Source organism: Myxocyprinus asiaticus, chromosome 32 (genome assembly GCF_019703515.2).
Source record: "Myxocyprinus asiaticus isolate MX2 ecotype Aquarium Trade chromosome 32, UBuf_Myxa_2, whole genome shotgun sequence".
NCBI classification, from domain to species: Eukaryota; Metazoa; Chordata; class Actinopteri; order Cypriniformes; family Catostomidae; genus Myxocyprinus; species Myxocyprinus asiaticus.
The window spans coordinates 5755512-5772008 of record NC_059375.1 but is presented as its reverse complement, the minus strand read 5'-3'; the positions used below and the strand labels follow the sequence as shown (position 1 = coordinate 5772008).

The following is a 16497-nucleotide window of genomic DNA, read 5'->3' as shown; positions in this document are numbered from 1 at the left end:
ATTCCAAATTGGGAGAAAAAAAAAAAAAAAGTCTCCATCAGTCCAAGCGCACCTCTCCACTATGCTGTTTTTTGTGTGAACACGTGATGTAAATTCTGTTGTGACACTACATTTTTTGTGTTAGTCATTTTTCTAGACAAAAATCATCAGCTGAAAATCATGACATGATCTCAAAATTTTAAATAAGGTCCCTCTTTGTGTATAGTTATAACTGAATTTCGAATTTAATGAAAAGTCACATCACGCACGATCATTATTGATCATCATTTTCATTTCTGAGTACTCCAAGTACTTGTGCCCATCCCAAAAAGTAGGGTCCATTTTGATTTAATGTTGACTTGATAATGAAAGCTGTAGACATACATGTTCAGAGGTGAGGATCTCTTTTAGGTAGTCTACAGCCATGTTTCTCACAGAGGGTAATGGATGATTCAGGCTTAGCATCAGAGAGGTGTCCGACTCTGCCAGGATCTGTAGATAAACACACACACACACTTCATACAACATTTCAAAATCTTGTTTTGTGTGACATGAAAGTATTGGCTGACTGTTGCTAAAGTTGTTGTTTTTTTAATTATACTGATAAATGTATTCAAAACGTTTAAAATAGACAAACATACACACACACACACACACACACGCACACGCACACGCACACGCACACACGCACACACGCGCACACACACTACCGTTCAAAACTTTAGGGTCACTTATTTTTTTCACATTTTAGAATAGTAGTAGTCATCACAACTATGGAATAATAGAAATGGAAATATGGAAATTATGCTGTGACTAAAAAAAATCCAAAATAAATCAAAACTGTGTTATATTTTAGCATCTTCAAAGTGACCACACTTTGCCTAGATTTAGCAGACATGTACTCTTGGCATTTTCTCAACCAACTTCTTGAGGTATCACCCTGGGATGCTTTTTAAACAGTACTGAAGGAGTTCCCATCTATATGCTGGGCACTTAGTGGCTGCTTTTCTTTATTATTCGGTCCAAGTCATCCATTTCAAAAGCTTTTTCCTTTTAAATAAAATTTTAGTTTTGTAATTAAATAAATTAATATGTTGGCACAATTATATTTTTGTCTACAAAAGTAATTTCGAACATTTCATGCAAGTGACCCCAAACTTTTGAACGGTAGTGATATATCAAAAACCAAAAATTGAGAGGGGGACCTCTGGTTGGATTGACACCAAAATGACCAATAGAAAAAAAAAAAAAAAACTTGTTTGGTTTCCTACTTGATATTTTCCACAGCTCATAGTCAGGGAGATGAACTTGTGAAGCAGACTTTTTTCATGGTCGGATGAGACATTTTTAACATGATTCTCCAGTGCCACATCCAGTGCACATGGATACCTACAAGAACAAACCACTCAGTTAGAACTGCATGATTATTTTTTATTTATTTTTTTTACACAAAATACAGTGCAAAAGTGGCTAAAAGCCTACCTGGATTCAAAGAGTCGTATGGTAGACTGCAGCCTTAGGTTTAAAGCTGAAATCCCATCAGAGGAAAGCTCCCTGCCACAGGAAACATACTCATCCAGAAGTAGTCTGTAAAGAATAATAAATGTAAAGATGTAAGCATTATCTACAAGTAATATCATGAGCATTTCTATCTTAAAAGAAGCTGAATTAAACAGTGCATACTTGGCTGCAGTTTTCTCCAGGCTGCTGGTCAACTGAAGGTTCTGAAAGACTGATTTTAACAGACAACAGCGGTTTCCAGCAACAATTCCTGAAGAATCTTCATTCTGCTGCTCACCTACATAGACACGATACAAAAAAAGTAATTTGCCACAAGAGGCTGCAAATTACAGTGATTATACCAAAGTAAAGAAGTGTTATTAGGCACAACACAAAGTGACAACTAAAAGCTATGATAAAATTTCTGCGGCACCTGATGGAATTGTAAAAATGATGATTGTTTTCAAGCAGGTTTCTTGAACACTGCCTCCTTCCTTCCATTGTTAAAAACAAGACACACCCCAACTCATGCCATTAATTGAGCCAATTATAACTCCTACCATATGTTCTTGTAAAAAAAGATCAATTTTAAGACACAAGTTCATATGGAGCAACAGAAACCAACCATCCTGGTTGATGACAGAGTGAATGAGATGAGGCAGCAAGTATCGCAGTAGAGGACTGATGTCATGGACTGTAGCTATACTCTGCAGGGTGGACACCAGGGTAGGCACAGAACACAGGTTCCCAAATGCTCTAAAGGGAAAAAGACACAAGATAAAGACAAATTTTATACACTTATCTATATAGGCGTTTCTTCAACTGCGTGCACTTTCATGTCCTAGGTGTTGTTTTTTTATTTTTTTTTATTAAAACTAACAGATTTCAACTTATTTGGAATTTTTTTTACCAGGCCATCAACATTTACTTTTTATACTTTTCAAATGCCTCATATGTATTGATTTTTTTTTTTTTTTTTTAGCCTTGTCCCAGACACAAACTTTTAAAATTAGACAATGGCCCCATTTACACCTTGCATTAACATGTTTCATATCCAGATAGTATCTGTATATTTTAGCAGGATTGCATTTACACCTTGCAGTCAAATGCCTCTCCACTGTGATTGGACAGAGAGTTACCAGCACAAAACTGAAAATGCAACAAACATATTACATCAGATGCTGTGGTAACTAAAATTCTACATCTTTTAGCAAATTTATACAACACTGTTGGATAATTTAATTGCTTTCCATCACATTTTCAGTTTTGACTACTAACTGCAACCTGTGCCAGCCAGACAGCAAGGGGCGCTTTGATGATCACTGGCTTCATCTTTTCAGTCTACTACAATGGACTACACAAAGTATGAACTGCTGTCAACTTCAGCCGTACAACAATGGATACTTCATTGGTCACTGCCTGCACCTCAGTCTTAGGATGGACTTCACAGACAATGAAAATGCCACAAAACTTAAGCTGGACTGTAAGCTGCACCTTACTGACTGCATCATCTTGGTCTTAGGATGGACTACACACCGAAAAAAGAGCTATCAACTGCAATTCAATCGAACAGTGAGTAACACTTCTCTGACCACTGTTTCTTAAAATGGAATACATACATAATTATGTGATTAGGTTAGTCATCCTTTGTTAAAGTGCTGTGTTGTGGATTCATGCCTGCCATTACAATGTGAAAACTCAACAAACATTGCCGTTTTGTAATCTTGTCACCCGAACAATGAATAATGAACACAGACAATGCCATCTTGCAATCTTGTCACCTGGACAATGAACAATATCCCATTAATTATTTCATTGAAATATACTTGGGATACCTCATCTCTCTCCCCAAATCCCAAAGATGCCATGCAAAATGGAAAACCCTACTTGCATATTACAACAGAGGCTGTTTGATTGGATCTGCATCCAATCACAGTGGAGACACATTTCACTGCAAGGTGTAAATGCTATCCAGCTAAAGAATACAGATACTATCCAGATATAAAACGGATGTTAATGCAAGGTGTAAATAGGGCCTAGTGATTAGAAAACAAGAGTGAGACCCGAGCGAGTGGGGATTTGAGGAGACCAGAAATTCCAAGTGTATTCCAATGGAATAATTCATGGGAAATTGGTTCATTGTTTGGGTGACAAGGTTGCAAAACAGCAGTATCTTAAGGCTGTCAAAATTAGAAAAGATATACATGAACATGGAAAGCTAAAAAGACTGCCAAGCACTGATGATGACTACATTCTCTGGCTTAAACACACAGCGCAACGAATAAAACAGAACATGCGTGTCTCTAAATGCATTTTAAAGGTTAAAGATTCTGTAAGTGATTTTATCCATTCTGGAAATTCCACAAACTGAGCTGTTGGATTATCCCCTCTTTCCAAAACCCTGCACTCCAAAGATACCAAATGAGCTTTACTGAGACAGACAATGAGCAGAAATGGTTGTCAAAAACAATAGCACCAAAATAGCACCCTCAACTGACAATTGTTATGAACAACATGGCATACAAATGGCATTATGCTTTAATAATTCGCTGCAACTACAATGCACAAAATGAGTTGTGCTGTCACAGAGACAGGTGAGATATCTCATGATAATTATTTCATTAAAATATTTCAGGGTGTCAGAAAATGTTTTGCATACCTTTTGCAAAAAATCTAAAACGATTATAGCACATTTAAAGATGCACTCAGTAATTTTTTTCCTCATTAAATAAGTTTAACTACTAAAGACATAAATTGGAATTTTGCAATATATGCAGGCGATCATAAACACTCACTTAGACAGTCATATCAAAAAGCGGTTTTATTCTACATGGAGAGGGTCCGCACATGGGAGCTGCCATGTTAGAATCACATGACCAGCCGAATACTACTCGCTTAATCTCAGTAACTGCCCTGTTATTTGACACTTTCTCTCACTGATTAAAGTAATCATGGCTGACTGTGAATATGAAATTTCTACAAAGGCATTTGAAATGGAAAACTACTGATTTTCAATGATGCTGCATGCAAGCCGCTAGTTGTCAGTGTAAGTCCAAGATGACACAAAGACAAAAGTTACTGAGTGCACCTTTAAATTTACTTTTAAATTGACAGCATCTAAAAAAATTGCATCAACATTGAACCCCCCCCCAAAAAAAACAGCGAGGCACGACACAACAGTCAAAAGACAAACGTTGCTGACTGGTTTATCCAGGAGCTCAAAAAAACTATATATATTTATATTGATTTGCACCCTCTTGTGGACTTCATATGTCTTTTAGATTTCCACCATACATTAAATAGTCTTTAAAATTCGAATATAATTAAAGATATAAGGCAATAACCCATAACACAGCACTTTAACAACAGATGACTGTAGCGTAACCTCATCACATAATTACGTATTTGTATCCGGATGCTGAAAATGCATTTGCATTTACACCTTTTTTGAATGTGGTCAGAATCTGTCCACGATCACCTCCGAATGTGGCTTCAGTGATCCGATTAAGATCCAATCACAATGCATCTTGGGTGCATTTACACCTGTCATTTAAAGGGACAGTTCACCCAAAAATTTAAAATCTCTAATTATTTACTTACCCTCATGCCATCCCAGATGTGTATGACTTTCTTTCTTCAGCAGAACACAAAGAATTTTAGAAGAATATCTCTCTGTAGGTCCTTTCAATGCAAGTGAATGGGTACCAAATATTTGAAGGTCAAAAAGCATATAAAAGGCAGTATAAAAGTAATCCAATAAGACTCCAGTGGTTAAATCTACATCTTCAGAAGCGATATGATGGGTTTGGTCCATTTTCAGATGTGAAAGTAAAAGTGGAGATTTAAAGTAAAAAGAGACTTACATTTTTCATCTGTTTTTCACCCAGACCTACCATATTGCTTCTGAAGATATCGATTTAACCAGTGAAGTCATATGGATTACTTTGTTTACTTGATTTGATTTTTGGAGCTACAAAGTTCTGGCCATTCACTTGTATCGTATGGACCTACAGAGCTGAAATATTCTTCTAAAAATCTTCGTTTCTGTTCAGCAGCAGAAAGAAAGTCATACACATCTGGGATAGCATCAGTAAATGAGAGAATTTTCATTTTTTGGTGAACTACCCCTTTAATGTGGTCAAGTTCAATCTGATAGCGATTCAAACAACTAAATGCAAGGTGTAAATGGGGCCTATGAAAATCTATTATAAAGATATTGATCATTACATGTTTAAAACTGTGATAGTCTAAAAAGACTGAAATAAACCATTTCAATATTTATTGTGTTAAAATGATTTCTATCACTTTTTAAAAGATTACAACTGTCCCACAGTTGTGGCTTAATTTCCACCACAAAAGTGTCAGTGAAGGGCATACTTAAGATGAAATTCTGAATGAAACTAATGTTTGAAGAAAACAAAGAAAAATCAAGGTAAAATTGGGGTGTCATTTCCAATCAAGTTGTAATTTTGCCAAATTATGCAAAAGGTGTGAAAATATTGTTGCTTGTATTGAGGATACAAAAATTGTAACTATCAAACCAGCCAAGGCCTGGGTAGCTCAGCGAGTATTGATGCTGACTAACACCCCTGGAGTCGGGAGTTTGAATCCAGGGTGTGCTAAGTGACTCCAGCCAGGTCTCCAAAGCAACCAAATTGGCACGGTTGCTAGGGAGAGTAGAGTCACATGAGGTAACCTCCTCGTGGTCGTGATTAGTGGTTCTCGCTCACAATGGGGCGTATGGTAAGTTGTGCATAGATTGCGGAAAGTAGCATGAGCCTCCACAGGCTGAATCAGAAATCACTATTTGGTGGAATAACCCTGATTTTCAGTCACAGATTTCATGCGTCTTTGCACGCTTTCCACCAGTCTTTCACACTGCTGTTGGGTAATTTTATGCCACTCCTGGCTCAAAAATGCAAGCAGGAATTCAACAGACACTGGAATGGAATGGGTCTCTTAATTTTTTCCAGAGATGTATATACATATATATAGTCACATTAGACCCAGATGAAAAAGTATTTTACTATGAATTCAGAACACACAGGAGTCCAATTCACGAAGACTCACTTTGGACCAACTGCTTGCTCTTTCTGGTTCTGCAGGAGGATAATGATGCAGCTCAATCCCTCTCTGGCCAGCTGTGGTGTTCCTCTGAGAGACTTGCTTAACTGCACAGTCAGAGAGTCCACCAGCTGAGCTTCCATCACTACCTTTACTGCCAGCTGGCATATGATCATGTAACTGGCAGCCTTGTAATCCAGAAGTTCAGATTTAAGCCCCTGGTTACAACAAAAGACAGATCATAATGATTTTGGTGAAAACATGTTAGTGACCAGCTGCTGCACAAATGCATTACACACAATATGATTTACTAAAGCAGTATGTTTTCTGAAATGAACAATAAATGCTCAATGAGAAAGCATGGTAATGGTCAGTTCACTCACAATTGGATGCATATTGAACATAAAACTGGAAAGCACTATTTGAAAATTGGTTCCAATCTAATTAGCTGTCTTGAAAAGAATTTCCAGCAGTCAGGGTGAACAATCCCACTGGAAATGCCTGAAATTGTCCTTACAAGGTTCTGGATGAACTGATTACAGCATTTGCCAGTATTTCAGTGTGTTGTCTGAGGCATTTAGAAGTACACCAGATATCAACAAGCAGAGCTGTCAAATTAAATAATTTGAAATTCGTATGTTTGTACGCACATTCGAATACTAAAATTGTGCATTAGAATTTTGGATGTGTTCCAAACACTCATGATGTCTATGATATATAGTCTCTTGTGTTTGTGCCTGGCTAGTTAGTGCAGCTGTTACTATGGTTATGGACAGTGTCCGCATAGTGCTTGGCCAGGTACTGCGGACTGAACGTGAACATTCATTCCACGTGAAACTGGGACTACATGTGAACTTCAAAATATAACAGAGAAATTTGATCTACCAGATTCATATCCACTTAAAGGCAACTTAAATCGGCTGCTTGGAAGCATTTTAATGACTGCGGGTTACTGAAGACGACGGATGTAAAAACATGCAAACAGAAGTCACACTGTAGGTACACATCCTACAAATGGTACAGGATGTTCCACTAGTCATCTAACAACTAACTAGTGAGTTTAATATTTTTTGCTGTAGTGCTTTTAAAGGGATGAATTGAGAGATGCAACTTTTTAGAACATTTAAGCATGCTCACAGCATGCTTTGCTTTTGGGTGTGGTAACTATCAGCGTGGTAAACTTTGAGAAGTTGCATCTCAATTCATCATCTTTATTTTAAGCATTGCTTGTGTACAAAATCTACAGCATTTAACAATAAATTTGAATTTCAGTCATTATCAGACTTTGAATCGATTGCTGTAAGCAGTGTTCCCGTTATTATGCATAAGTCCACAGGTTTATTTGTGAGGTGTTGTGAACATATTGAAGGATTCTTAACACATATTTTATGGAGTATGTTGCCAATTCTTTAAGGTGGTGTGTCTGACAGACGAGGATCGCCCTGAGACTCCAAGCATTTTGGTTACCTTTAAATCTTTCTAAACTGGGATGCGCATAAGCGCTGTTGTGCCCTTTATTGGAGCGTCTCTTATTATATACCTCCTATTTAAAATCAGTTAACTGCTATTTTCTCCTCAGACGGTAGTCTAATTGTCAAAAACTCACTCCGTGGCATCCCTAGTATGGAGAGTAGTGTGTAATTTACTTTTGCTTTAAAAAATGCAATTTTCTTACATTTGAATTATCTGTCAATGTTTTTAAAACTATGGAAATATTTCAGTATGCAACCTCTTCAAACAAACCTCCTGGAATTCCCTCACGATCCCCCGTTTGGGATACCCTTCTCTAGATATCGCCATTCAAAATCTTTTATGATAACCCTGTTCACATGCTTCAGCCAGTCAATCTTTTTTTCCCCATCAGGGCAGATTCCTGAAGATGTTTCAGCAATTAAAAGCAACACTGTATCTCTAAACAACATCTGCATTATGTCATTGAATTATTGTCTTACCAGTTGTATATATGGCAGTAGTTTGGCGATAATAGGATTAGTTATCTTCTCCACTGCTTCAAGTGCAGGAACAATGGTAGAGGCATAGAATGAGAAAATCACCCTCATCTGTGGACAGTTCCCATCACGAAAATATCCAGAGTATGCCTACAATAACATTCAATAAAGCATTATCCAGTAAAGCATAATTGGATTGGCAGATTTTAACCAGCACAAACTCAGCTCAGTATGTCTTACCTTCACTGATTTCGTGACCAAAGTACAGATGAAATCCATGAAGCTTAAATCCTTATAGCAGTGAGTGAGCAGAGTTCCTCGAGCCAGAGGTACACCAGGTTTCTACAGATACAACACAGGACAGTTAGAAGATTCGCAAATGAAGCCATGCATTTATAATTGGAAAAGCTGGCTCATGTGAGTACTCAAACATATGAGAACTTTAAAACTGTACACACTAGCTATATATTAAAGGTGAACAGAGTAATTTCTCAAGACATTCCCCCAGCTGCCATTGGTCAAAAAACATATTGTCACGTGACGCCATGTGACGCCATGCGAGGAGCGGACGTGAACGGCGCGCTCTGTGCACTTTTCGACTTTTATTACTATCTGTGTCATAAACCGGTGAGATTCGATTCACCCTGATTCTTAACTGTTCTAGGAAGACAATGTGTCAAAAAATTCAAAATCCTCGGTCTCTGGAGAAATTAAAAGACACTTACGTGCCCAAGCTGATTCCCCTGAGAAAAAGGCCAAAAGCCCCGGACCCAATTCGGACGGTGAACTGAAAGAAATATGGCGTGAATTGATGATTAATGTGTCAGCAATGCTGACGAAGGTCGTTGCAGACTTGGAGGATCTTGCTGTGATACGTCAATCGATCACTTCCATGGAGGTGAAATTCTCTGTGTTGGTTACAAGAATGTCGGATGTTGAGAAACAGATCGATTATCTGGAGTCATCGGAGAGGGAATTAGCTGCTAATCCGCTAGCGACCAAGACAGATTTGGAATACATTTGGGAAAAACTGGAGGATTTGGAGAGTTGTAATTGATGAAACAACGTCCGAATTGTTGGAATTCCTGAGCATGAGGAAGGCTGAGATATGGTGAAGTTCCAAGATTGGCTCCACCTGAGTCTGCTTGACATAACAGGCCATAAGCTGGAGCTTGTTTTGTGGAGGCACACACCTTCGAGACAGTTAAGTGGATGAATCTACTTTGTGTGTGTGTGTCTTTATTTTGCTTATTGGATTGAGTCTGTTTTATAGATTATCTTCTGTTGTGTAATTCTGCCTTACAAATTTTTGTATAGAAACACTGGACTTGAGCAATCCGACCGCAAAGTTGTCGCGGGGACTCTCGTAGGCGTACATAGACTGTTTGAGTTTAGAGGGATGGATGCCGGTTCGCACTGTCGTGCGTGGGGTTAATGCGCACCTTTTTCTTTGTTCTTTTTTTTTTTTTGTTCTGGGGAGAGTTCGGGGGTTGATTGTAGCACCGATGTGGAATGTGGTCTTTATAATTTTATTTTTGACACACAATCTATTTTTACTTACATGTCAAAATGTCAAATGTTAATATGAATGGATTGTCTCACTCCACGAGGAATGTGAATGGGCTGGGGCACCCCGCAAAAGAAGGTTATTTCTTTTCTTAAACATAAGAAATATGATAGTGTTTCTTCAAGAAATGCATCTTTCCCCACAGGAAGCTGAAACATTTGGGAAGATACGGGGTGGGCATGTTTTCTTTAGTGCTGGCTCAAGTTAGAGCAGGGAAGTCATTACATTGATAAGTAAACATCTACAATTCAAATGTCTCATTTAAAGATTAAAGATAAATTAGGAAGAGTCATTATTGTTTTAGCAAAAATTCAGGGGCAAAGGTTGATTTTGGCTAATATTTACGCACCTAACGCTGATGATCAGGGCTTTTTTATAGATCTTGAAGGGATGTTGCAAGCCGCTGGTACCCCTCATGATATAATATTGGGAGGAGACTTTAATCTATTGATGAATTCAGTCCTTGATCATAGTGAAGCAAAAGTGTGTAAGCCCCCTAGAGCAACACTGATGCTTCACAGAATGTGTAAAAATCTTGGTCTTACAGATATTTGGAGACTTTTGAACCCATCTGGCAGGGACTGTAAATTGTTTTTCATCAGTCCATAAGATTTATTCTAGAATATATATATATATATATATATATATATATATATATATATATATATATATATATATATTTATATCTAAGTCCCTCATTTCATCTGTCGTTGATTGCTCAATTGGAAACATCTTAGTCTCAGATCACACCCTGAGGAGTTTAGAGGTGCTGCCACATACGGAGAAAAAGAAATCATATAGTTGGCGCCTTAATGTATCCCTTTAGCAAAATCCTGAATTTCGACAAATGCTATAGGCTAAAATCAATGTTTATATGGAGACCAAATGGTCCTCAGTATCCTCTGTTGGTGTGGCTTGGGAGGCACTTAAGGCGGTTCTTAGGGGCCGGATCATACAGTATGCCTCATTCATCAAAAAAATCCAAAGCACAAGAACTCGTGGAGTTGGAAGGGAATATTAAAAGTGCCGAGCCAGAGCTGAAGTGCCGAATGTCATCTGATGGCCTCAGAGAATTGACTGATTGAAATACAGATATAATACTATTTTGTTACCGAAGGCGAAGTTTTGGCAATTCAGGGCAAGTCATACTTTGAGTCGGGGGACAAAGTAGGGAAGCTTTTGGCTAGAAACAATGCAGAGAGAGTCTTTTTCTACCATTCCCTCAGTGAAATCTGCTGGTGGTGAAATATTTAACTCGGCCATTGATATTAATAATGCTTTTAAAGAATTCTACCTTAATCTCTATAGTTCCACGTTTTCATCTACTGATGAAGATATTAGAAACTGTGGAACCATTAGAACTCCCTAAACTGACGACAGAGCAAAAAAATTCTCTTGATTCTGAGATAACCTTGGAGGAGCTTGGCGAGGTAATTAAAGCCTTGCCTACCCAAGATTTTGTTTTATTATTATGCATTTGGTCTCAGACATTTGGCTCACTGGTCACTTCCACCTAAGAGAGCCCCTCCCTAGTTTTGTATTGAACAGGAAGTTCTTGCCCCTATTTCGCCACTGCACAGCCTATCAAACTAATCAGAGAAGTTAAGTTACACCCCGTTAACTCGCATTTGCACTCAGTATGGACACGTGTCCAGAATTTTTAATTCAGACATATATTTAAATGTTGCCTCAAGCATATGGCTGAACCCTAAATTATGTATTAAACACTCGGTGACCTATATAAGAGCGGAGTGTTGAGATCTTTTGAAGATCTGGTTCAACATTTTGGGATTCCTAGATTTCAGTATTTTTGGGAGTAGCATACACCCCCCTAAAGCAGCAGATACTCTGGGAGTGGTGATTACTGCTAAAGGAAAAGGTCATGAGGCATCAGTGTATTACTCCCTGCTAATTCAGAGTCTGGGGGAAGGAGCTTTAACTTCTATCAAGAAATTATGGGAGAAAGATTTAAACTTGGTATTGGAGGAGGGAGTGTGGGCTAGGATTTTAAATAACATCAAGTCTGCATCTAGAGATGCAAGGGTGCACCTTGTGCAATTCAAGATTATACATCGATTCTATTGGACCCCCTCTAGATTGTATAGGCTCGGTCTTAAGTCACACCCACCTGCTGGCGATGCCAATCGGAGGATGGAGACACGGCCCATGTTTTTTGGTGGTGTGTTGAAATCCAGGGGTTTTGGATGAAGGTTCAGAGTGTTGTGTGTGACATGTTGGGCACTCAGATTTCATTTTGCCCCAGACTCTGTGTTTTAAGCAATGGGGAGGTCATCGATGTGGGGAATAAAAATATAAAGAACTGGGTCCTGACCAGTGTGATGGTTGCCAGACAGACTGTTTTGAGGGGATGGAAGTCGGCTGGATCGCCCCGATTTCAGGAGTGGAGCACGGAGATGGGGAGGGTGGCAGCGTATGAGGAAATTATATTTAGTAGACTGCGTAATTTGGATCTGTTTGTTGGGAAGTGGGGCAAGTGGTTGGTGTTTTTGGAGGGCTCTCGGGGCGAGCTAGCGAAGAGAGAGGTTTAGATGTATATGTGTGTGATTATTATATTTTTATTTATTTATTTTTGTGAATATGCTCATGTGACCACGGGAGTGTTTGTTGGGGGTCGGGTGGGGTTGGGGATTGGGAGGGGTAGTGGTGGGGATTAAATTTTGATTCCATGTATTTGTGTTTTGTTTTTCGTATCTTCAGTGGGAATCAATAAAAAAAATGTAAATCATAAAAAAAATAATTAAAAAAAACATATAGCCCCACCCCAAACTCATACTGTTGGTAGAGTCAATGATGCAACCTACAAATAGTCTACTTATAGTTGTATCTCCATATTAAGTTAGGATAGCACAAGAGAAAGTATTTTAATATCGAAAAAATGATACATCTTTAAACAAGCAAGTTATATATTACTTTGACACTGTATCAGGAATTCTATGGTTTACCTGAAGTCCATGCAACCAGTGCCATTTGTGGGTCGGTTCTTCGATCTTTAAAAGCTGAATCACTCGCACAAACACTTTAGTCTCATGATATGGTAAAACACAAGCAATCAGGCTGTCTTGGTTATACAGCTGAATGTGGAATCTGAAATAGAGTAAAATTGGTTTGACTGAAGATTGCAAAAATTAAATTAAGAAAACCCTGAAATATAGAGCAACTTAGCCACTGAGACGTTCAGTAAACGTCACAAAAATAGTCTGAAATGCATGCTGAATAAAGTGAGATTCATACAGGGAATGTGCAGGAGATGGTGATAAACTTAAGGTTACCTGTGAACTAGCCATTCAATGCACTTCAAAGCAGGCTTGAGCAGAAAGTAAGGTGACAGTCGCGTGAGAAAGAGAGATATTGTCTTGTCCAGTTTCTTGTTGACCTCTTTGGACTGAACGCTGCGCTCTAAAGTCAAAGATGCTTGACTGAAAAGAGTTTCCTGAAACTCACTGAATGCTGGATCAATACCCATCAGCTCCTCAAGACCCGTGCAGCCTGTTCACAAAAACATCAGAAATTAAGAAAATGTGTTTATTACTGCTTATTACACAGCCCTCTTGAATAATACATTCTGATTGGTCAAAAGTGGCATTTTGTAGTGAGATATTAGTGTATGACTGCTTAACTGCATAATCAACCATTGTCCCAGGCAAATGATTTTCTAAACAGTTGTGCTAGTTTTAGGTCTCCCTTGTAACCACCTGCTCTCATTCTCTTCCAAAGTAGCCATGCGATAAGATACTGCACAGTCAGCAGGTCATTATTACAAAATAAACCTTCTCAGGATAATACAAGAATCTGATCACTGTTGATAAATCTGGTCATTCTTGTAAAGCAAATCAGTAATACAATTAAATGTGGAAAGATGAATGCATCCCATAACCAGACTTTAAAGTTTAAACCACTCATTTACCAAATAAAACCTGCATAGTGATAGGTTAAACCAGTGGCGAGGCCAGAAATCTCCAAGTGGGTGGATCTAGGTTAAACAGGGTGGATTCTGTGCCTACTTCTCCATGCCTACTTTTTAAACTTCATTGTGAAAATTATGAAGTCTACCCCTTTGCTCAGCCGTTGTGCGTAATTTTCGCTAATTTAGACAGTCTAATAGAGAGTTGCACAATAACTGATCCAAGACCAATAATTCGTTTTTATTAAACAATAAAGTTAATTATTAGTTACCTTAATAGGCCATAGTGAAGTGATGAAAAAATGAAATTGCCATTAAAATAATTCCACAAAATAATAATAAAAAAGGATCAGATGTAGGGATGGAATGATATGGTTCTCTTGATTCGGTGCGATATACAACATGAGGTTCACGATTCAATATAATCTCAATTCGATATTTTAACACTTAAAAGTATGACAGAATTTTGTATGAAAAATGTTTGAACAAAATGCACAATTTCTGATCAAAATAAAGTTCTTTAATACACAATATAAATCCTCAGTTTAAATAATTATAGTTTCTCATAACTATAAAGATCAAAAACACAATCTTAAAAAACAATTGTGGGCTACATTCAGGCTGATCAGGTGCAGAACAAGTAATAGAACTGAACAAAAACTGTCCTGAAAAATTTTGTGAAACCATATATTTTATTTATTCAATTAAGTAAAAAATTTGTCATCATTATTATAATCACATTTTTGCTTTTTAAAAATAAATACTACATTTTATCAATTAATATAATATTTTGAAATTGTATATAATGATATGAGCTGTCACTGTTTGAAATAATGTGTACAATTTACAAGAAATAACAGTTTAAATTCATTTGTATAACAATCGCTAAAATTGTACTGTCACTTTAAGGGATCAACAAGCATTTTAAAGACTCCCACACAGGTTTATTAATGAGAGTGTGTCTCTTTGCATCTATGCTATAAGAGATTAAAAATAAATTTATTTTTATCTGACTGTAAAGAACAGAAAGGATATTAAAGACACATTCAATAAAAATAGTGTGTGTGGATTTCATCTTTGATGGACACACATTGCATGGAAGTTTTAAATGTATTTTTTTTTTTTTTTTTACAAATTCTGTTTCATTTTTTCCCAAATTCTGTGTTCTCCATTTTATTTTCTCTAAATTCTGGGTTTTAAAGTTAAATTAGATTTTATCATAAAAATTCAGAAAACAGATCAATTACATTTCAACATACCATTGTGTTATTTTTTTCTTAAATGGAGAGCATCTACACTGATCCTCACAGCACAATCTAAAACCCAAAATTGGAGTTTTTTGTTTATTTTATTGTCATTATTATTCTCAATTTAGTCAAATACAGTGCTGCACAGTAGAGCATCACGGTATTAATGAAAGCAGTGATATAACTTTCCCTTGAGCTATTGCTAAAATATAATGTAATTATTACTGATATATTATTATTATATTAGGTAAATAAATATATATTCTGCATGTGCTACACGCTCCACAGAGAATAAAGTGCTCTGCTCTTTGTCTTAAGACACACAGAGCGCAAGTGAAGTTTATGATGCGGGTAGTGCATAAGCAGTGGCTTCTCACATTCACTTACTGTTGAAGCACAAGACATTTTTCAGTCCTCCTGCTGTGTACAGGTGTATCGATTTCCCTGAAGGTCGAATCTTTAATTTAGCTGATAAACTCTCATTTGGCTGAAGAGGGCTTTTGTCGCCCCTCTACCTCATCTGTGTTCTGGATCATTGTATTTTCTGACTTTTTCTGCTACTGAGTGCCAGATCCCACACATAAGTTCCACAAGAAATTATCTTTATCTGTCACTTGAACAGACTTGACAGATTTTTATCTTATTTTTTTATTTCCCCTTTAAGTACTATTTGATATTGTCTTGATATAAAAAAATTGAGTAGCTTAAAAAATGACAATTCATAGCAAGCGCGAGTCTGGATGTGCTATTTGTCAAAGCTGTCAATACTGTTTGCAAGCAAAAGCAGTGTGCAGGCTTTTTTTTTCTTGTTTAGAAATGCAATTAAAAATGTGAAACATTTGGAAGGGAACCAAGTAATAGTTCCCTTAAGGCATGGTCCCACATACCTTATTACAGCTAAATTCCGTGGGCGAAGATGCCGTAGGCGGACCTTGAGCGTGTGTGAAACCAGCAAAAATATAATTGTCAAGCAGCCTTTTATATTGCTGCACTTTATACTGATTGAGACTTAACTTAAAAAGAAACTCACCTCTAAAATCAAATCCTTGTCCATCGTGAATATTCAGTGTAGCTGTGTACAAAGCAACGCCCACACAGAGGTCACTGCCAAATCAATTGACTTCCTATTGGTCAACATGGCGATTTAGCCTGTCAAAGTTCACCAAACTTGAACTCCACGCGGAATCCATGAGAGGAAATTCTTCCCACCGAAAGTCCATTGCGCAAAATTCACAACAGCGTGGATGCCCATTGAGAAGAATGTATTTC

General features: G+C 37.5%; 1 protein-coding gene across 3 annotated transcripts in view; it reads right to left on the bottom strand.

Annotated features, from left to right (window-relative positions):
* heatr1 (HEAT repeat containing 1) overlaps positions 1 to 16497 on the bottom strand; it is a 216473-nt gene that overhangs the window by 185767 nt on the left and 14209 nt on the right. For all 3 annotated transcript variants that reach the window (XR_007894235.1, XR_007894236.1, XM_051666734.1), the window contains exons 3-12: positions 13350 to 13566; positions 13023 to 13164; positions 8733 to 8834; positions 8496 to 8642; positions 6550 to 6761; positions 2105 to 2235; positions 1663 to 1777; positions 1462 to 1566; positions 1251 to 1368; positions 364 to 471 (exon numbers count right to left, since the gene is read on the bottom strand). Coding sequence is in view for 1 of the 3 variants with exons in the window: in XM_051666734.1 (XP_051522694.1) it covers positions 364 to 471; positions 1251 to 1368; positions 1462 to 1566; positions 1663 to 1777; positions 2105 to 2235; positions 6550 to 6761; positions 8496 to 8642; positions 8733 to 8834; positions 13023 to 13164; positions 13350 to 13566 (1397 nt within the window). In the remaining 2 variants the exon portion in view is untranslated. The remainder of the gene's footprint in view (positions 1 to 363; positions 472 to 1250; positions 1369 to 1461; positions 1567 to 1662; positions 1778 to 2104; positions 2236 to 6549; positions 6762 to 8495; positions 8643 to 8732; positions 8835 to 13022; positions 13165 to 13349; positions 13567 to 16497) is intronic.